The sequence below is a fragment of the Mustela lutreola genome, chromosome 8 (genome assembly GCF_030435805.1).
Source record: "Mustela lutreola isolate mMusLut2 chromosome 8, mMusLut2.pri, whole genome shotgun sequence".
NCBI lineage: Eukaryota > Metazoa > Chordata > Mammalia > Carnivora > Mustelidae > Mustela > Mustela lutreola.
This window is the reverse complement of record NC_081297.1, coordinates 30,347,783-30,370,978: the sequence shown is the minus strand read 5'-3', so window position 1 is coordinate 30,370,978 and position 23,196 is coordinate 30,347,783. Positions and strand designations below refer to the sequence as shown.

General features: G+C 36.9%; 1 protein-coding gene across 11 annotated transcripts in view; it reads right to left on the bottom strand.

Annotated features, from left to right (window-relative positions):
• Window positions 1-1,299: 1,299 nt before the first annotated feature.
• The window catches only part of ZEB1 (zinc finger E-box binding homeobox 1), a 192,099-nt gene continuing 170,202 nt past the window's right edge, over window positions 1,300-23,196 (bottom strand). For 7 of the 11 annotated variants that reach the window (XM_059184209.1, XM_059184203.1, XM_059184207.1 and 4 more), the window contains 4 exons: window positions 14,228-14,333; window positions 6,090-7,897; window positions 3,941-4,121; window positions 1,300-3,823 (listed from right to left, as the gene is read on the bottom strand). In XM_059184209.1, coding sequence (XP_059040192.1) covers window positions 3,228-3,823; window positions 3,941-4,121; window positions 6,090-7,897; window positions 14,228-14,333 — 2,691 coding nt within the window. In that variant the 3' untranslated portion in view covers window positions 1,300-3,227. Of the gene's footprint in view, window positions 3,824-3,940; window positions 4,122-6,089; window positions 7,898-14,227; window positions 14,334-18,403; window positions 18,607-23,196 lie in introns of all 11 variants that reach the window. The other 4 variants (XM_059184198.1, XM_059184200.1, XM_059184199.1 and 1 more) reach the window with 1 other exon arrangement.

Sequence of the window (23,196 nt, the reverse complement as noted above, 5' to 3'; positions counted from 1 at the left end):
TAAGCTATTCTTATATGAGATGTGATACAGGCCAGTTAAGAACATGGATTTAGAGCCAGATAGTCCTGTGTTTAAATCCTTATTCTGCTACTAATATGTGTGTGTGTGTGTTCATAGGAACATGGTTTTTATATATATTTTGTGAAGATTAATTTTGGTAATAGTAGTGAAGCACCTTTGCAACGCACAAGTAAATAACATACAGCCCTACTGTTGTTATGTGATTTAAGTAAATACTGGGAAGTGTTCACTTGTCTTCCTTTCCACAACTTCTCTGATAACGGCTAGCTTCCTTTGTTAGCCATTTATCCATATGTATCAAGCATTGTCTTCTTTGAGCCTCTTACTACAGAGATTGCTGTATAAATGCCTTCTAGGAAAGGTTACTTATCCTTAGTTCCCAACCCTACATGGTGAGTTTGTTCATTGGTTAACTATTCTCGGTGACAGAAGAAATGAAGGAACATGACATTAATGAGTACTTAGGAATGTGGGGTCATAGAAACAGAAGTGAGTCCTAAAATAGAGTCCTCTGGAATTGGTCACATCATTCATACTAGAAGCAGTCATTTCCATAGGCCTTGAATGCCTGTGTCATGTACCAGGAGGGTAAGCATCAGAAAGACACCTAGAGATGAACTCTCTCATCAGAATCATAAGGCATTCTATTGAAAAGGGTGGCATAATTTACTGTCTATAATGTCAAATGTTTAATAAGACCCGAGTAAGAAAAAGATTGCTGGAATAATTTAATATGCATATTCTTGGATTAGAGGCAAAAGAGTAGTAAAGACATAGCTGAGCTCAGTTAACATGCAAATAACATTTTCTTTCAATAAAATCTCTTGTACCTCTAGTGCCAGGCACTCTGCTAGGCGTTGGGGGTGTTAGAGTGACTCTGGCAGATATGGTTCATGTTCCTAGTAGGGAGGGAATATAAATAACTGTGTAAGAGCTATGGCAAGAAAGGTACAAGGAACGTACAGAGGGAAGGCATCTACACCCAGGATTTCCTGAAGTGACCTGAGGATGAGAAGTCACAAGATCATGAGGGGGTGCGGTCAGGGTTTCAGAGAGATGGAACAACCTCTGAGGAAGCCTTTAGTTGCCAACTCTGATCTTCCCAGAAACATTTGGCCACAGGGAAGTCCATGGTTTAGTGGTGAATGTCTAAAACGTTTAGTTTGTTACCCACATTCAGCCCAAGATAAACTGAGTGCAAGATGACTGTGCAATATCTCATTTCACAGAGAGATTTCCAAAGAAAACCTCGCTAATAAAGAACAGAATGACAGTAGGTCAGGCTTCTTGATGCATTTTATTGTGAGATGGGGGAGTCTGGTAAAAAACTAGAAAATGACCATGGTGTAACAAGGAACTTAAAAATGAAGAATCAGATTTGTAACTTACATACATGAATACAGGAACAAATTGGCACAAAATGTTAAACATTGTTCCCAACACTGTTTATATGAGGTTATCCTAATTTGGCTTACTAAGGAGATGAGAGTTTGATGGTTAGGCTAATCTCTTAATAAAACTGCAGAGCATCATGCTATTAGTCACACAGTGAATTTCAAAATTTAAGAGTTTTATATTAAAAACTGGGTAAAGGTAAAATGACTTGATTGTAGTTGTAAAACTAATACATTCCCGTTTAAGTTCTGTTCTACAGTCCAAGGCAAGTATAAATGTTAACGTAACACTGTTAAATCAAATCTCAATGCAAGAGAACCAATTGCATCTCTACTTTAAATCTTATCAACTTTCCAAATTTTCATACTAAAATATATTATTGTATTAATACAAACTACAGTATTATACACTACACTGTGTAATAAATAAAGAAATATAAAAATAAGACACATAAATATAAAAGTTTTCTAAAACTAAAAGTACATGTCAGTAAGAAGGGTATTAATACTGCCAGGTTTGAAGACATACAGTACAAAAATGTTGCACAGATCTATAAACTAAAAGAAATAAAATAATACTGATAGGTAAAAATCAGCTAATGTTGTTAATAAACTGGGTCCATAATAACTAACATTTGGAAACAGTTATGAGCCAAATAACAATGGCATGTCCATGTCTGAAATGCAAGTACATGGATAGAGCAGATTAGAAAATTTCCCTTTCATTTCTGTAGAGAAATTTTGAAAGTCAATTAACATAAAATGAATACTGAGGAATTAAAGGATGAAATGTCCCAGTGTTTAGGTTTCTCTGACAGAGTCAGTGGTTTTAAGTTTTATTTGGAATTTTGATACAATAAACAAATCAACAAATGCTAGTTATTGTAGGCCACGCATCGAACGAAGGCGGGTTAGGGCCTTGAAAATACTGATAAATGGCACTTACAGCACACAGGTCTTGCTTAAGGCCAAAGGAGATACAAAGCTTCATATCATATCCTTCATATTTGTCACCACATACTCAAACACAATTACGAACACTGATTCTGACGACTCTGCTACCCTTCCCAGGATTAACACTGTTAGTCCCTGCAATCAGAACTCAAAGACAATCTTCTGAACTCCATTTTAAATCACATGAGTAAGAAACTTCAGTTCTTCTATCGGCTGCTTTCTTAAGGCTAACAATACACTTGAAATGATAATACTCCACTATGATGTCTAAATATTAGAAATTACTACCTTCTAGATTGAATTTATAAAAGGTAGTTAGCATGGTTTGGAACTGCATTATACTTCTCTGTGAAGGGAATTTTGTAGTGCAGAAGTTCTCACATTTTAAAAAACATAATAAAATACTGAAGCGGATTTAGCATATGTTTACCAATAAAAAATTATAAAATTTCTCCCAATTGTACAGCTTAAGAATAAACCAACGTAAGAGTGATAATTAATACTGACAAAAAGAAACAATGCCAGATGCTTATCTAATTAATCAGTTTCCTTTAACCTGTTAAATCTTTGCCTTCCGAGTCATTAAAGTCTTCTAATCTGCTTCGTGTTACAAACTTCTTCCTAACTTTGAAAAATGCATGAAAAATTACTAGGTCTGAGATCAGGCACACCCGGATTTTTTTTTGTGTGTTTTTTTTTTTTTTTTTTTTGTATTTTGTATTTTTTTTTAAATTTTTACTTTACACAGTAGTGAACAGAAACCACAGTATACAGGTTACTGTGTTTCCATGAAAAGCATGTATAATATAGAACAAACTTCATTACCAATTAGAATGTATTTTCCTTCTAGAAAAACTATTAGGCTTCATTTGTTTTTTCTTCAGACACCTGCTCACTCTTCTTGCTCACTTTTTGTTCTAAGCTGCTCCCTTGATTTACAGCTTCATCTTCCTTCATCAGACCTTCAGTTTTTGCCTCTTCTCCCTCATTCTCTGCCTCTTCCCCCTCCTCCTCCTCCATCTCGTCTTCCTCCTCCTCCTCTTCCTCCTCCCCTTGCGGTTTTTCACATTCTTTCTCTTCCTGCAGTTCTTCCATCTCTTTGTCCTCCTCCTCCTCTTCCTCTTTTTCACTGTCTTCATCCTCTTCCCTCGTCAGACTCTCTCTCTCGTCAGAGTCGGCCTGCGAGGGAGACGCCCGGGCCCCAGCATGCTCGCTGGCCAAGACTTCCGGTCCCGCCTCTTCCTGCTCCGTGCTATCCCGCTCCTCGGCCTCTCGCTTGCAGTAGGAGTAGCGATGATTCATGTGTTGAGAATAAGACCCAGAGTGTGAGAAACGCTTCCCACATTTGTCACATTGATAGGGCTTTTCTCCAGAATGCAACCGCATGTGTTCAATCAAATGATGTTTGTGTTTAAATGCCTTTTTACAGATCCCACACTCGTGCGGTCTCTTACCTGCAAAATAAGAACACAGCCATGACACAAAATCCTCACAAGGCTTTTGGAAGCACTTTGGTTTGTGGAAAGGGTTACAGAGTCATTTTTCAAAAGTTGTCAGATTCATCAACATACCTGTGTGTTCGTATTTATGTCTCAATAGTGAGCTACTCTTTTGGAATATCTTATCACACAAATCACAAGCATACATTCCATTTTCTGTCTTCCGCATTTTCTTTTTGGGTGGTGTAGAATCAGAGTCATTCTGGTCTTCTACATTTGATACTCCTTCTGAACTAGTGTCTTGCCTTTCATCCTATAGAAAAAAAGAAGAACACTTAATTTCAGATTAAAAGGTAAACAAGAGACACATGTAAAAAATACAGGTTAAAAAAAACTAATTTGATTTATACTTTCAATAGCTCGAGGAAAGCAAGCTCATCACTGCAGACAGGGTCCAAGGGTGGAAAGCTAGATGCTATGTGGGGGTTGATACAGAAAAAAAGTGAGGTTGGGGCAATACAGTCATAATGATGATAAAAACAAGTGATCAACTGATGAAAAGAAAGAATGTAAAATGTACAGTAACAAAATTTACCTGGTTTCAAGTGAATTGTGATTTAATGAGAAATTTGCACACATTTTTAACTTAGAAGTTTGCTACATCATCACCAATTTCTAACTGCCTCATTTACCTTCATTTTTTTCTTTCTGGGTTTTACTGTGCAAAAATGAAGATTCTATTTTTAAAAGGTGGTCTTTCAGTTGTATCCTCCAGAACTTCAGAGGTCTACAAACTGACCTCTGTGGTTTCTTCGAAAAGAAGAAACTGTGCAAAAATGAAGATTCTATTTTTAAAAGGTGGTCTTTCAGTTGTATCCTCCAGAACTTCAGAGGTCTACAAACTGACCTCTGTGGTTTCTTCGAAAAGAGAGGGCTTTTCTCTACCACTTTTCTAAGGAACAAGATGGCAAAACAATGCAGGGGGTCTATATTTTGAAACAAGAATACCTGCTAGACAAAATCAATCTTCAGAATTTCAGTGGTATAAAAACATTTTAGGCAGCCTCAGGGTGGTAATATTGTGTAGGAAGCTCTCATGTAAGTAAACAGTTACTGGTAGAGGAATTGGGTCCCTCAAGATCCTTATGTCTTTCCTAAAGTTTTCCATTCTATTGCTTCTAAACCCACAAACTGTCTAAAAGCTCAAAGGCTTTTCACAACATTTCATATAATTTGCAAAGTGGGAGAGGTGCAGCCATTTGCCTGGGTGGTCTGTGAGCTGCCAGTTTGTGCTAAAGCAACTTGACTACTTTCATTGCTATGGGATGTGGTCTTATGATTAAGTGAAATGTTGGTGTGTCCTCCTTTATTATTCAAAGGTGTGCACAGTGCTGTGTACACTGAGAGTCTAGATGAAATCACTACAGGTAACCCAATCAGTAGTGATATTTAAGGGGGAAGAAAGCAGCAGATATAGATTTGAACAGGATATTGTAATTATTTCAGCTGCACCTACCTACAGCAAATATTTGGATGAAAATCAAATTTATCTCTAGTATTTGGGTGATTCAATAAGAAACCAATGAAAAAAACTGAGGACATCAAGGCTAGTGACCTAAAAAATAGTCTGGAGAATGAGCCACACAACAGTCACAAAAATGGTTCTATCTAAAACTACATCATCAGTTTTTGGGGGAAGGTAAGGAGGAAAATGGATATATGGACTCATGTATATAAATTATGACTGAAAGCTGTCTTAGTTTACAGCTCGTAAAGTGATCAGCAAATTCACTAGATGAGCTCGTTGTATACTTAATTCTTGTTTAATCAAAGCCTTTAATAAATATAGATGCTAACGCATAAAAAGTAATAGCTCAGTTTTGCTAGTGTGACAGGTCTGTGAATGGGAATGTATTTCCATGTATTGATGATACAGCAGAAGCTGTTACTCATTTGGGGAATATAACTCTAGAAACAGAAATTTAATTGGTGAATATTCCAATTTTTCTTTAATGTCTCAAGCTTCAGATAGTCAAGTCTTTAGCTAAGACTTCTCATTTCCCCAGGAGAATAGCACAATGGTAGTTGATAACCATACTTGGGATTAGTAAGAAACTGAAGGTGTGATGCTACGAAAGTTAAGGCAAATCTATTTCCTTTCAAAAAAACTTTTAACAACATGCTTGACTCCAAATAGACTGGTTTTATTCGAAAAATTTCACCCAAAGGAGTCAAACTAGCATGTTAGCAAATAGCTTTGGCATAGGGTCCTTTTCTTTACCTGATTCCCATTTGGCTGGATCACTTTCAAGGGTGGTTCCTGGACTGCAGGGCTGACTGTAGTCGAGTACGTGTAAGCCACCTGGGGAATCAGAATAGTCTGCTTATTGGCAGCTAGTGCTCGCAAGCATGGAACACTGTTCTGGTCAGCAATGGCCACGATCGTTGGTAATTGGGCAGTGACTGTAGGTATAGCAATATTTATGGGGTTGGCACTTGGTGGGATTACATTTACAACTGGTTCTGAGTCTGTAACACAACTGTCCTTTTGTGGCTCCTTTTTTGCGCAAGACAAGTTCAAGGGTTCTTCCTGGACAGAATAAACACTGTTCTGGTAAACACTAGTGATCGTTGACCTTTCTAATAATTCTCCCTGTTGCTTTGGTAGTGAAAGATCAAGAGGTTCTACTTGTGGCTCTTCCTGTGCGGCTTCTGCTGTGTACAAGTAACCCTGTGTGTTTCTGGAGGAGGAAAGGTTTAGAGGTGATGGGGATGATGGACTACTTCTGGAACCATTGACGGTGGATCCCGCTGGTAAAACTGGAGAGTTAGTCATCTTCAGGGGACTTTGTAGATTTACTGTGCCTTCCGGGGGCTCATTTGTATTTGTAGATTGAGGCTGCTCATCATTCTTTGCAGGGATATTTCCTTTGCTGGGTTCAGGAGAAGATGGTTCAGAAGACTGCACTGAAATCTGTCCAGCCTGCATCTTTTCAAACCACTTTTTTACTACATCCAGGGGTAGGTTTACTGAGTCAGCAATCTTTGAGAGCTCTTCTGCACTTGGTTGTGCGTTCAAAGCATAATAAGCTTTCAGAAGAGACAAAAGGTTCTTTAAAGGTGGCTGACTGGGAGACAGATTGCCATCTCCACCAGATGAAACAGAGGACTCGGGCTTCTCAGCTTCTGGGGCAGGGAGTGGAGGAGGCTGAGTAGGCTGCTTTAGGTCATAGTGCTTTAATTCTGGAAGTGCATTAATATCTCCTGGACATTCGTCACACAGAAGGCAAGTGCTATCGTTCGCTCCTCCTTCAAAGCTTTTGTCCTTCTCTGATTTAACAGTAAGATCTTCTGGTAACTTTTCACTTTTGCAGCTGTTTGTGGGGACTGGATTTTCTTTTTTTAAATTCTGAGGAACAACCTGAAGTTGGCTAGGCTGCTCAAGACTGTAGTTAATGATGATTTTGGTTGTTCCATCTTGATCAACCAAAGGAAGACTGATGGCGGAAATAACAGAATGGCCACCTTGCTGTATGGATGAAGCACTGATTGTTTCTTGTTCTTTGGATGCAAGATTGGCTTGATTATTCTCCAAAACTTGCCTTATTACATTACCATCCACTGCCACTTTAAGTACATTCTGAATATCACTTAAATTGATACTTATGGGAGACACCAAACCAACTGTTGGCAGAACAACAGCTTGCACCACACCCTGAGGAGAACTGGTCGCCTGTAACGGGCCACCACCACTAAAAACCCCATTCTGTAAAGGGGCTGAACAGTTGATTCCTGAAGCAACCACTATGGGTTTGAATTCATAATCCACAGGTTCAGTTTTAATTTGGTTTATAGAAAGTTGCTCTTGAAGGGGCTTATTCTCTAACTTCTGCCGTATCTGTGGTCGCGTGGGACTGCCCGGTGATGCCGAAAGAGATGGTGAGGAACACTGAGGCGTCTTGAGTCCTGTTCTTGGTCGCCCATTCACAGGCATCAAGCTGATGCATTTCTTACTGCTTATGTGTGAGCTATAGGAACCAGAATGGGAAAAACGTTTCTTGCAGTTTGGGCATTCATATGGCTTCTCTCCTGAACAACAAAAAATTATATTCACTGAATTATTACATACAAGTTATGTGTCCACATTGTCCTTAAACAGTTTCAATTTAGAATATTGATTGTAAGTTGAAAACTGACAGAAATGTTATAAAGACTAGCAAAACCCTCATCTGTAGTACACGTGCTAGCCCATAAGGGCATCTTCTTAGCACATGTGTATAATATTCTTGCTAACCTTTAAAACTTCAAATAATTCTCAAATGCTAAAAAGAATTACAGCTGACCCTTGAATAACATGGGTTTGAACTGTATGGGTTAACTTAACCCGTAGAAGTTTTTTGATAAATATCCTACAGTACTGTAAATGTATTTTCTTTTCCTCATGAGTCTGAATACCCTTTTCTCTTGCTTACTGTATTGTAAGAATGCAGTATGTAATACATATAACATAAAAACATGTATGAATTGACTTTCTGTTATAGGTAAGGCTTATGGTCATCAGTAGGCTATTAGTAGTTAAGTTTTTGGGGAGTCAAAAGTTATACGTGGAGTTTTGACCACATGAAAGGCCAGCTCCCATACCCTGCATTGTTCAAGGGTCAAATGTACATCTACTCATTCAAGTTAATTTTTTTTTCTTATCCTATTTTACCACCTATGTAATTTTTCTACATTTCACTATACTTAACCATCTTCAGGATAAATTAATGTTACAGGAAAGAAAAGTAAATAAAATTTCCTTTATATAAGACTTAACAAGTATGAATACTTCCTTCCCATACCCAAAAGCTTTTAAGGTTTCCTTGAAAACATCTTTTTCAGTGGGCAGAAAACTTTCCATACGAGGTATTGCTATCAGTCTTGGCTTGTTAAACTGGGAGGTATGCACTCCTGGAGCTAGAAGGCAATGTTCTAGTGGGTATGTAAAGCTTTCTTGTAGTTTCAGTTTTAGTGAGAGTGGTTACAGTAATTTAAAACATTTTAATATTAAAACACAGATTATACCATGGAGAAAAAGACAAAATTCATGTGACTTGTTAGGAAAAATCCACAATGTCAAAGAAGCTCCTTGCTTGTAGAGGCTTATGTCAAGTTGCTTCCCTAGACCTGGGAGAGAAGGCATTTATCCTTGTCAGCTATTAGGTATACTTCGGTAGAAAATTTTGAGAAGCATGGAGCCAAGTGGAATACTTTCAGACAACCCTAATTTCACATCTTAATTTTAATTTATATATATAGTTCATTCATTTATAATTTATAGGTTAAAGACTATCAGTTTCAATAAGGTAGGAACTTGAGTCTTGTGTGCCATTTATGCCTTCTATCCATTGAAGTGTAGGTTACAAAAATGCTGAACAAGCCTTTTTTGGATGAATGGATGGCTAATTGCAAACTTATGGAATATGGTGATACTATTTATCTACTCAATATCAAGATAAAGCTCTTTCTTTCCTCTGTTCTTTTTAAGAATGAAAATGAAAGCAGTGAGAATGTAAGTTCTTCTAATGTAATTTCAGTATTGCACAATTTTTAAAAGGTGAGTTATATTTTCTAGAAGTATAATCAGATATTAGAACTGGAAGGGATCTAAGAGGCCCTCTTGTACAGTAAGAGTTCATTTTATATCATCCTGGACTTTAGCTAGCCTCTTGCTTAAGTTCCTTTATTAAAAGTAGGTTATTACCTGCTGGACAGCCCTATGGAAGATGGTCTAGTTTGTTTCTGCCGGGAAGCATGAATTTGGGTTCAAAACCTGGTTCTGCCATGAGTTTTTTAAAAGACTTATTTACTTATTTATTTTGAGAGAAGTGGGGGCAGGAGTGGGGGGAGAGAAGAAGGAGAAAGAGAGAGAATCGTAAGCAGACTCGCAGGGAGTATATGGAGCCCAAAGCGGGGTTCAATCTCATGACTCTGAGATCATGACCTGAGCTGAAAACAAGAGTTAGATGCTCAAATGACTGAGTCCCCCAAGTGCCTCTTACTATTTTCTTAATCTTCCGAGTCTCAGTGTTTTGGTGTATAAATAAATGTAGATACATCCTTACTGGATTGTTGTAGCAGTTACATGACATAATACAGCAAAACTCTGTGTGGTCTCAATAGATGTTAGTGATTCTTTTAAAAAGTAATTCTATGGATATACAGGTTGAGTACTAAGCCAGAATTCACCTTTTATTAGGCCCAATTTCCTGCCCTAGCCTGTGAAGAGCTGTCATCCGTATCCTTACACTTCCCTTCTTAAATATACCCAGGTCCTTCAAAGATTCCTTATTGGACATAGTTTTTAGAACCCTTCTCACTTACCCACTTGTTAACTCATCTCTGGAAATTCTCCAGCTTATCAGTATCTTTCCAAGGGGATGCCTGAAATATGATTCAATACTCAAATGTACCAGGTAAATTTCTGAGGGAGGGGTGTAAAACAATGGATGTGTTCTAGTATTTCTATTTTAACATTTTAAATTCTTGCATAACATTTTTAGATGAGCTATATGTTTGTTCTCTTGTTAGAGACACTTGGAAAATAAGAATTTATGATATAGATTATTTTTAAAAAAGATTTTATTTATTTGAGAGAGGGAGAGAGAGACAGCAGGAGTGGTGGGGAGGGGCAGAGGGAGAGGGAGAAGCAGACTCCCTGCTGAGCAGGAAGCAGGCATACACTTAACTGACCAAGTCACCCAGGGGCCCCACAGATTATTTTTATCTTTACAAACAGGGAGACAGAGGAGCACAGTGGCTAAGGTAACAGCTTTGGAGTCAGGATACCTACACCGAGGCCCTGGTTTTTCCATGGACTAGCTGAGTGACTCTGGATAGGTTAATTAAGCTCTCTGAACCTCCATTTTCTCATCAGTAGAAAGGGAGGAAATAATAGCATCTACCTCAGAGGGCTATCGTTGAGACTGTATGAGTTAATGTACACAAATAACTAGAATGGGGCTGTCCACAGTTAAATATGCAATAAATGCTACTTGTCAGTATTATGGTTGGGGATTACCTGGTATTTTATCATTACCAGAAAGAAGTGGAGCAGTTGTTCTATAGCCAAATCTACTAAGTTTGTTGGAAAACCCCTTGTTTCTAACTTCATAGCTTAATGGTTTATACATAGAGTACCTCGCCTAATCTGTCTATCTAGCAACTGTTGAATGAGGTGAAGTTGTGCTGTAAGAAGTCTGATGTCCTATGAAGACCGATTTCTTTTTTGTAATGGCTGAGGTGGACGTTTGGTTGCATCTGATGTAAAAACTTTCCAGGCTAAAGTTCATAGGGCCATGGAACAAACTCAGGTTATTTTCTGGGGAGGATCAAAGCCCGGGAGCAGGAGCCTTTTTTGTCTCACCTCTGAGTGGAGGTGAGGTGACCTGCTCCTCATCATAGCTCAGGTCCCACATGAGAAATTCAGATGATGGCTAAAACACATGACTCTGCATACGGCTCATTTTAGTGGTGTTGGAAGATAGCAACAATCCAGGTAATTTTATGGAGTATAATTTGAAGACCCTGATTAGAAAGTGAGCTAACAAAGAAAGATTACAGAGGTTTCTTGAAGGATATGAAGCTCATCCATTATTTGAGACTCTAAACAGCTCTTTCAAATCTGCAGTGAAGGACATTTTTATCCGCCCCCCTCCATTTTTTTTTTTTTTTAATTTCCAACCTACTGTAAGATCAATATTGTATAAAATATAATAAAATTGTCACAGTTTTTTCTTCATCTGCTAGTTTCTAAATTACTTGTGATTTCTGTACGTAGCACTTCAAGAACCAGTCTCAAAAAAGCTTATAGACTGGTACCATCCTGGGATGACACTGAGAAGCCCCGACTCAAGAACTCTTCCTTTGGAATAAACCAGGCCATCAGAGCAGCTACTCTGGAGAAATACTTTTTCTGAATTGCATTTTGGTGAAATAGCACTGGCTTCCTACTGGAGACTCTTATTTTATTTTTATTTTTTTAAGGTTTTTGTTTAATTGTCAGAGAGAGAGGGAGAGAGACCACAAGCAGGGGGAGAAGAAGGCAGAGGGAGAAGCAGACTCCCCGATGAATAAGGAGCCTGGTGAGGGACTTGATCCCAGGACGCTGAGATCCTGACCTGATCATTTAAGCCAAAGGCAGCCACTTAACTGACTGAGCCACCCAGGCGTCCATGGAGAATCTTACTTTAAAAAGAAAACTCTATCAATTTTTCTGCTGTACTATTTTAAGGATACTTTGGAAAATGATATAAAATGCATTTTGTTTTTCTATGGTCTTCGTAGTGGGCAGAGTTGTACTTTTCCTAGCGACTAATTCCTTTTACTTGCAGACAATCTGGGTCATGGTTATTGATCACAGTTTTCTGATTTCCTAAACCTTGAGAGTCTAATGTGTGGTCTGCTTCCAGCATGTGCTTGGCATTTCACAGTATATCCATTTTACTTCACGTTTACTTCATGCCTGTGTTACTTCCTTAACTTTATTTTCCTAATACATTTTAAAATTAAAATTTCTTGCTGTATTAGAGGTATACAGTTTCACATTACATATCCTTAAGGACAAGACTATCATGTAAATACATAATGGATGGACAGTGCAGAGTAAAGTGATGCCCTGTGTTCCGTGATGTGACCTGATTCGCACCAGCTACTTCAGCAGCAGCAGCAGCAGTGTACTGCTAACAAGCTTGGAGCTCTTGCACACTTTCTGTCTGTACTATAGACAGTAGCTTCCTACCTACTACTTGACTGAGATGGATTTTTGAATATCAACGCAGAATTTTGCAATACCAACTTCCTGTTTCTGCCTTGCATTGCAATCCCTGGAGTGATGCATGCTTCCCAATTCTGTACCCTCTGCAGCTCTGACAGATCCACAGCCTCTAAAACTGCAATAGGACCATATGACTCATTTTGTACATGAATCTTACTCTAAATTTTATTTTCCCTCCTCTACTCCAATCTCAACATTTAAGAAAATGCTCTTGAACTAGCTCTATCTCTATCAACAACTTCAAATCATCTGTAATAAGAAAGCAGGTCATTAAAAATATATTCTTGATGAAAATTTTTTTGATAGCCCAGGAGCTAAGAAAAGAAATAGGATTTTGTGGCAAACTGCAAAAGACAACTTCTCATTTCCAGGAACATTTAAGTGTGCAAATAAATAAATGTTTTTGCAAGAATCTTGGTTTAAATAAATTGGTAACTTTAACCTTATTAGCCCTCAACAAACAAGACAGTGAAGCGGCTAGAAATGTAGTTCGAAAATAAAACACAGATATTACTAGTCACCCTTCACAAAGCCACCCGTTGTACTCTTTTTGTAGGATGTTTATAAGATGTAAATGTCAATACAATCATTTCCACAAAATAAGTCACGTGCAGACAGCCATCATTTCTCATTAATTAGAAAAGAGTTATTTTTCACTACTATTTAATAAATCTAAAATAACAAGGGGTGCCTGGGTGGCTCAGTGGGTTAAAGCCTCTGCCTTCAGCTCAGGTCATGATCCCAGGGTCCTGGGATCGAGCCCCACATCGGACTCTGCTCAGTGGGGAGCCTGCTTCCTTCACTCTGTCTGCTTCTCTGCCTACTTGTGATCTCTGCCTGTCAAATAAATAAATAAAATCTTTAAAAAAATAAAATAAATCTAAAATAACATACCAAAATTAATCAGATGAATGGATGTCACAGTGCAATGTGAGATGCTATGGAGTTTTTGTTATAGCTTTTGAAGTAAAGCCCTAAGACCTGCAAATACAGCTCTTTTTGTTTCTAAGTTTCTAAAACAGACATATTTTTCTCAGATAATATCATTTTGTAAGTAAAATTTAGAAAAGGATGTGGAATAGAAAGGTGAAATGGTAGGTAAACATATTTTCTTTAAAATTTTCGATGCTTTAAATTTTTCCTTAAAATTTTCAGGGTGACTCTGCATCACCCTGACTCACTTCTATTTCTTTCAGGTAAAGAACATCTTGGCCTTTTTACTTTCTTGTACAAATTGTACCTCTATATCCTTTTTCACTCCCTTGTTAACTGTGCAAAAGAGGCAATGGAATTAGTATTCATCAGAAAGCTCAAGGAGGTTGCACTTCTTATTTTATATTAAAAAAATATATATAATATATATAATATATATTCTGATTAAAAAATTGGAGAAGTATGTCATATTATATTAGCTTATTATGCTTTAGTTAAAGATCAAGATTCCAATAAAATATGATTTATAAATAAAAAATTTCTCCAGGTTAGTCTTCATTCTACAAGAAAAGCAAAGTTTCTGACCATGTGTGTAGATCACAATACAACAAATTTATTTATTACCATATATGCTATAATATTCAAGGTGTAGACAGAAAAGAAATATTTACCACTGTGGATTCTTAAGTGCTCTTTTAGATGATGTTTGTATTTGAAAGCTTTTCCACATTCAGTGCACTTGAATTTACGATTACCACCAGATTGTGTCACATGTCTCTGTAGGAAAGAATTGATATTTTAATTACAAGGCAAAAAAGCTTTGGACGTAAAAGAATAGCCAATCTGCTAAAAGCATTTTGATGAATTCTGCTTCTCAAAGGCTTCAAATTGAGTCAGTCACAAAAATCTAACACTTGGAATACTGCACCAAAAAGAAGGGTGATAGTAGGATCAGAATTTGGACATAAAGAAAAATCTCCACTTGCTAATTTAGAGCATTAGAATCATGCTTTATTGAGTAATATAGTATTTAGCACAAGTAAGATAGTATATACATTACTAGAAACTAGAGATTATCCCTTCTGTAGCCTGGCTTTTTCCAGTAGTTTATCCTATCTCTTAGATGCTTGGTACTTCCAAAATGTACTTTAATCTGATGAATTTTAAAAAATACCTCCATCTTTTCATCCAAACATGGAGTATTATAATAGCTTTCTGTCTGGTTTATCAAATTCTCACTTTTATGTATTTCAAATATATTTTGCACTCTTAGATTTTTTTTCCAGGTATTGTATTTTTTTATTCCAGAGTAAAAAATTTAAAAAAATTTGTATTTTTTTTTTTTTACTTTAGATTTTACTTTTCCAGAAAGTAAAGTTTCCATTACTTTATTTATTTACTTTTCTTTATCCATCATTAAATTTATTTATTATTATGAAATGTTTCCCAGTCAGGTCTAATTGATATACAGTGTTACATTAGTTTCAGCATAGAACATAGTGAGTCAATAAGTCCGTATGTTACGCTATGCTCATCACAAGTGTCTACCATCTGTCACCATAAAACACTATCACAACGCCTTTGACTAGCTTCTCAATGCTGTACCTTTCATCCCCATGATTTATTCACTCTATAACTGGAAGCCTGGACCTCCCACTCCCTTTTACCCAGTGTGCCCACCTCCCTCCCTCTCCTTTGGCAACCACCAGTATGTTCTCTGTGTGAGTCTGTTTCTGATTTTTTTTGTTCATTAGATTAATTGTACAAAAGCACTGCTTGAACTGAGTTCTATCATAAACCTCATAAACCATAAATTGCTCATAACCCTCCAAAGGCTCCCCCCATGAACCCCTGAATACAGATTCTGAGTCTATACATTCTGAGGTTACCTGAGTTTCCAGGCTGATTCTTTACCAGTTCCCTGGAAGAAGTTCATGCCTCAGTCACTCAGTGAGTCTCAGTTTTTTGTACATAGACTACTCTATCTCCTTGCTTTAGTTTATACTATTTCTTATTTTTTGGTTATGTTTCCCTATAATTTTGATTATTAAGATTCTAGCCATACTTCAAAGGCTTAACTCAAGTACGACTTGCTTCATGCTCCTCTAGCTGGAATCTCCCTTCTTTTGTTTTCCATACAGGAAGGAAAGAGAATGAGTACTTACTATGTATCCTGCTTCATCCAAACCGATGGATGTAGGCACCAAATATATGGTGAAAACTCTCAATAGTGTATCTCTAGACCCCTCCCCTTAACTCCAGACTCTGAGAACCAATTGAGTCCTTGATACCACCAGTCAGAAAGAAATGGGCATGTGAAACTTAACATGATTAACACCGAGCTCTTAATTTCCCTTTTGAGAGTCAGGCCTTCCTCTGGTGTTTCCTGTCTTTGTGAAGGACACCATCACTTATCTGATTATTGCTTCAGCCCCAAACTATGGAGTAATCCTTGATTCCTCTCTTTAACTCCCTTACTCACTCCATCAGCAAGCCACCTGAATATACTCTGTATCTAACATTCGTCAGTGTCCTGTCAGTCACTACCAGTGATTTCAAAGCCACCATCACATTAGGCCTGGATTATAGCAATAGCTTCCAAATGGTCTCCCTGCTTCCATTCTTATCTTTCTTGATCTAATTTCTACCCAACAGCCAGTGTTCCCTTAAAAATAATCAAAAAATAAAGACAAAATTCAGTAACCTTCAAAGGTTTCCCTGTCACACTGTAGAATAAAATAAAAAGTCTCTACCAGGGTCTATACAATGGGGAATATCATCCAGCCCCAAATACTTCCTGGCCTCACCTATCTTTCTCCCCTTTATTCATACTGGCTTCCTTGCTATCCTTTGGGGATGCTGGGCAGGCTTCTGCCTCAAGGCCTTTTCATGTTTCCCTCTGTTCCCTTTGACTGGAACAACCTACCCTAATCATCCTATGACTGGCTGCTTCCTTTCCTTTGGGTCTTTGTTCAGATGTCCATTCTTAGAAAGGTCTCTCTCTCCTTAAAAAAATAGCAGCTTTCTTCACTTTCTACCTTCTGCTTTTTTTTTTTCTTCATACTATCTCTTTTCTTATATTTTACATCATCTGCTAATATATGCTCCCCACTTTCTTGATCTTTGCCTATCTTTTTCACTATTGTGCCTTTTAACACTGAGCAGGTTCTGAACACAGAACAGGTTCTGATGTAATAGAAACACAGATGTTTGTTTAATGAATAAATTAATAATACATGGAAATGCTTATCTTTAAGCCATGGCATGGTTTTCAAACTCAAGTTTGCTGCCCCATAACCTAAATTGTTTCTAAGACATCCCAATCATATTTCCTCACATTTTTGGTCCCCATATTAACCACAGCTCCTTTCTGACTTTTGCCTGATCACATACTTTATATAAAACCTACTGCCTTTCACTCATCTGAAAAATCACCACAAAATTGGCTCTTATGCTCATCGTTGATCTTATGATTTCTTTCTATAATGGCATCTCTTGTTTTCACCATTAGCTCCACCTGCGCTTTGCAGATCATTTCTGAGACAGGATTTGGGGACAACAGGTGCAGTTGGTGCCTGCTCCCCAAATGTCACACAAATAGGGCTCTTTTCCCAAAGCTTGGCTGTACTGTAGTCAGATGGAAAAAGCATCATCCCTAATAAGAGTTGCATAGGGACAGATGGTCTTTGTCTTCAGGAGTTCCTTCTCTGTATCAATTTCTTCCTTCTTTTGGTATTCTTGCCAACTTCAAGTGTTCCCTCATGGACTTACCCACTAACCTATCTAAGGAAATCGTGGTTCTATACTTCCTGATTGCCATCCTTCTACCCCTTTATTTTGTGATTTTGTGAGTGTTGTTGTCAAGGTCCTGAGAAGATAGGTTGACCCTGCTTGAAGATTTTGTTTCTGCTGTATTTTTTTTTGTTTGGTTTAGCCATCATCTTAGAAAGGGTCTAACTTGTGCTCTGTGAGATACAGGACTATATGAGGTACATACATAGGGCAGAATTCTCACAGATTTGCATTTATAGATAGTCATAATCCTTTGATACAAGAAACTGGACATGTGCCACAACAATAACACATACACTTAAAATACACTGTGCAGCTGAACATTTCTCTGATTTTTAAAGTTAGCGTCATGTTGATATTAATCTGATTGTTTAGAGTTGATACTTATCAGGATCTTCCAAAAGAAGGGCAATTGGCAAGAGCTTCTTGGCCTTTAATCCTTAAGTACAAAGCCAACCATTCAAACGTTAACTTCTAGAAGAATAGTCTTATTTTATACACTAGAAATTGAGGCAACATGACATAGGGATAGAACAAACCATGTGAAAAATGAGTCTTCAATATAAGAATGTTTAGAATCTAAACTTCAGATTCTTAAAGGAAGCAACTTCCCTTCCTACAGTAAATAGAACACAGTAACTTACACTGAGAATAAATAAAGTAGTCTTTGGTTCCCAGAAAATTAACTTTTATTATTTGACTTTCCTCTCAATTTGGTAAGTACTTAGTCATATGGTTTATGAAACCAGTATTTATTTTTCCTACACTGAGCATTTTGGTAGAATGCACTTTGAAATCTAGTTTTAAACTTCAGGGAAATATTTGTTACGGTATAAGCAAAATAATTAAATTTACAAAAAAGGACCTTATCTGAAAAAGAATAAAAAAACTTAGGGACCTCAACAATAGTGTTCACATGTACTTTATAACTCAGAAATGACCAGATAATTCAAATAATCACTTATTCTTGTAAGGCTGTAGATAAGATGCTTTCTACTACATCCTTTTAAGTATATTAAAACCCTTGCCTTGTACGGATGGTTGCTTTCACTTACTTGATCTCTTCCTGATTTATGTGATGTCATGTGACGTTCAAGTTGGGTTCTGTACGCAAAGGTGTAACTGCACAGGGAGCAACTAAAATTATCTTCATTCTTTTCATGGCGATATTTAATGTGTTCTTTCAGAGAGGTAAAACGTTTATAGCCTCTATCACAATACGGGCAGGTGAGTAACTGGGAGAATGCATCTGGTGTTCCTGTATAAGAAAGATAATATATTTTGAATTTAAAACATCCAAAAAAAAATTACCAAAGCTGTCACTGAGTCCCTATGCTTTGTGCCAGATATTATACTACCTACTTTATATTTGATCCTTAAAATAATACAATGATACTATCTCTATTTCATAAAAGAGAAAACAGGATGCTCAGAAAGGTTAAATAACTTAAAAGTCACTTGGCCAGTAAATGATGAAGTCAGGATTCAAACATGTGCTGTCTGACTTTAAACTCTCATGTCTTTTCCACTAAACCACAAATCTTCCCTTCTTTTTGTAGGGTTAATTAGACAAAGAAAATATAAACAAAATTAGAAATATACATTACTTTTATAAATATATACATATTGAAGGGGACTTGTACACCATAATAGAATCTTTCCATTGGTAATGATGTATCATTAATTATTTAATGCTTTCTTTCTAATTTGGAAATGACACTCTATAAAGTTATTGCCATCACACAGTGAGTAGTATATAATTAGATTATGTTTTCAAGACACCCCTGCAGTTAGGTGTAGCCATATGACAGAGGTCAGACCACAAGAACAAGTGCTGGGGGAAATGAGTAACAGGAGCCAGATCTAGGTCTGTCCCACAAAAACCTCCCACGCATGCTTCTTTATGTTCTTTTCCTTACTGAATTACATGGATACATTTTCTGTAGAATTTTATATGGATAAGTATAGGATAGGATTCAGAAAATAAAGGAAATACAGAAAAACTGGAGTTCACTGAGTGAACCATATAGTTTTTTAAGATTTATTTATTTGAGACAGAGGGGTGTGTGAATGGGGGGAAGGGTAAAGGGAGAGAATCTTCAAGCAGACTCCTTGCTGAGCATGGAGACTGCCACGTGGGTTGATGTGGGGCTCGATCCCAGGACCTATGAGATCATGACCTGAGCCAAAACCAAGAGTTGGACACTTAACCAACTGAGACACCCAAGTGCTCCTGAATGAACCATATTTTTACACATGGAGCCATCTAAGCCCGACAATCCTAAAACGTAATACTATTTTGCCAATTAATATTATTTAACTAAGAGTGCTTTTCCATATTTGGTTTATTTCTTTAAAAAAAAAAAAAAGAGTTCCTAAAAGATAAAACTTATTGTAAATCATATCTTTACCCTCATTTGAATTTCTTATTGAAAAAGACTTGGGACGCCTGGGTGGCTCAGTCGGTTAAGCTGCTGCCTTCAGCTCAGGTCAGGATCCTGGGATTGAGTCCCACATCGGGCTCCTTGCTCAGCAGGGAGCCTACTTCTCTCTCCACCTCTGCCTGCCACTCTGCCTGCTTGTGCATACTCTTTCTCTCTCTGACAAATAAATAAATAAATAAATAAAATCTTTAAAAAAAAGATAAAAAGAAAAAGACTACCAAAGAAAATTATATTACAATCTCAAAATCCCTCATAAACATATATTACCTTTATTGAAATCCAAGTCAATATAAATTAAAAGTTTTGCTTGAGAACCAGCCTGCATGTAATAGACTGAGCACCTGATCCCATATGAATAAAATCAAACAACCAAATCCCCCAAAGTTTATGATGGTGTCTTTATTATCAGCCAGCAAGGCAACTGGAATCAGAGAATTTTCTGCTGGTGATGTCTCTAAAATGACCTACTTCTAATGGGATTAGATTAGCCACATGAAATTGTTTTGGAAATCACGTTATGTTTTGTCTGGTATTAATTTCCTATTTGTAAAGGTAAGTAGGAAATCAACATTTGGGACATTCTCCTTGCCAGAGTACCTAATCCGTCCTATTGATTTTAGCTGGTTACAGTGGCAGAAGTCCAAGTGAGCCATTGCAGGTGCTTTATTATTGGCACCACAATCGACATGTGATTCTATTACTTAAGCTGCTTATAATCCAAGTGTAATACAGCTGTCTGTTCTCATTATGTTCTATTTTCTTTTTTGCCTTCATCATTAATAAACAAAATACTAGTAATTTTGTAATATGACAGGGTGCTCATAATATTCTACCAGCAAGTTATTATTTTCATAAATCAATCTATATTGAATTTCTCACACAAGGAGATAAGAATTTATTCTTTTAGGATACTAGCATAAAACAACAAAAAGTAAACCTGAATATCTGACATAATAAGAGCAAATTATAGAACTAACAGGCTTGAGAGTTAAATGAAAATTTTTGTTTCTATTTTTGAAAAATATTGGATGTTTATTTAAAAGAATCACTTTTTTAAGCAAAGAAGGCTTATCACATAAGGAAAAAATTTTTCTTTTTAGAATTCTTATAAATAACTTTAGAAAGAAATCCAAACTATGTCTATTTTTTGAGCAGTCTATAATTTCCTTATGTATCTGTGACTATGAATATGCTTTAAAAAAAACCTTAATTTTTGTATCCTAAACCTCCTTTGCTCAGTAGCATGACATTTCAGACTGATAGTAGTACTGGTTATAAAATATTTGCAAAATCTCCTTTAATTGTGCACCACTGATTCAGAGTTTGTGATACTTCAGCCTTCCAGAAAAAAGTTTGCCCTCTGACAATTTATGAAGTACAGAGAGCGTGTTGAATCCACCAACACTTAAAAAGCTGAGGGCTTCTGAGGATAATCTGATGTTACTGGTGTGACAGAATGTCTACTATGAAATATTTTATTAGCTGTATACCTGAAAGTAATGAGTATCTGAATTAAAAACAGATTCTAGAATTCAAATGTTTTACTAATTCAGAATGATTAGGGCCCCAATTTTTATAGGATTTTACTGTGTTGATTATAACAATGGACTTTACGAAGTTTAACTTTATTTGATCCGTGCAATAAAACATTTTTTTAAGATTTTATTTATTTATTTGACAGGCAGAGATCACAAGTAGGCAGAGCAGCAGGCAGAGAGAGAGAGGAGGGTGGGGAAGTAGGCTCCCTGCTGAGCAGAGAGCCCGATGTGGGGCTCGATCCCAGGACCCTGAGATTGTGACCGGAGCCGAAGGCAGAGGCCTAACCCACCGAGCCACCCAGGTGCTCCTTTCATGAGGATTCTTAAAGAACTTTCTGTTACATAAAAGATTTACATATGTATATTAAAATGTTTAAATTTCCTTTTCTTATTTATTATAACCTATGGGTTCCTCAGGTGAAATTTAACAAATTTCCTTTAAGGGAAAAAAAAACTGGGGCACCTGGGTGGCTCAGTTGGTTAAGAGTCTGACTCTTGGTTTCAGCTCAGGTCATGATCTCAAGGTTGTAACTATGAGGTCCACATCAGGCGCCACACTCAGCATAGACTCTGCTTGGGATTCTCTCTTCCTTCCTCTGCCTGCCCCCACCCGTTCTCTCTCTAAACTAACTAAATAAATAAAATCTTAAAAAAACAAAAACAAAAAACCAAAACCCTGAGAAATCAAAGTACAAATGGTAGGGACCTACAGAAGTTTAGAGTGCCTATAACTATAGACTCACCAAATATGCAAATAGATCAACACAACACTATTCATATAACTGTAATACTGTATCCCCAGGGGTAATAATCTTTGTAATAATTGTCTTCAAAAATGCATCCTTTTGGCACACTGGAGGAATCAATTCTAGAGTGTCCTACTTCTATTTCCTTTGTCACTGATTTAGTTACAGAAAATCCTATCGATTCTGAGGTGAAACTTCTATTTCTGCATTTTTCATAATTGATTCCTGATTTAAGGAAGGTACAGGTGATTCTTTGCAATGGAATCTATTTTGTTTTCTACACCATTCTCAATTTCCTTCAGAAATTTAAAAGTGGATTGATAAATAACACTAACTTAGCACCAAAAAAGCTGAATACTTACGTATAAATCTAACAAAGTATGTATAAGATTTATACAAGGAAAACTATAAAACTCCGACGAACAAAATCAAAGAAGTAAATAAATGGAGAGATATTCATTGTTTGAGGATAGGAAGACTTATTATTGTCAAGATGCCAGTTATTCCCAATTTGATTTAGTGGAATTCCAACTCAAATCTGGAAAGTCCTTTTATGGATACTGACAAACATTCTAAAGTTTATATGGAGAGGCAAAAGACACAGAATAGCCAATACAATATGGGAGGTGAAAAATAAAGTTGGAGGACTGACACTATCTGACTTTAAGACTTATTATAAAGCTATAGTAATCAAAACAGTGTGGTATTGGTGTGAGAATATAGAAATGGATCAGAGGAACAGAGAGCCAGAAATATCTTTATAAATAAAGTCAACTGGTCTTTGACAAAGGAGCAGAGGCAATACAATGGAGTAAAGATAGTCTTTTCAACAACAGTAATGGAACAGGAAACAAAAGCAAAAATGAACTACTGGGACTTCGTCAAGATAAAAAGCTTTAGCACCAGCAAAGGAAACAAAATCAACAAAACTAAAAGGCAACCTACAGAATGGGAGAAGATATTTGCAAATGACATACCAGATAAAGGGCTAGTATCCAAATTCGATAAGAAATTTACCAAACTCAATACCCAAAAAACAAAAAAATCCAGACAAGAAATGGGCAGAAGGCATGAGCAGACATTTCTCGAAAGAAGACATACATGGCTAACAGATGCATGA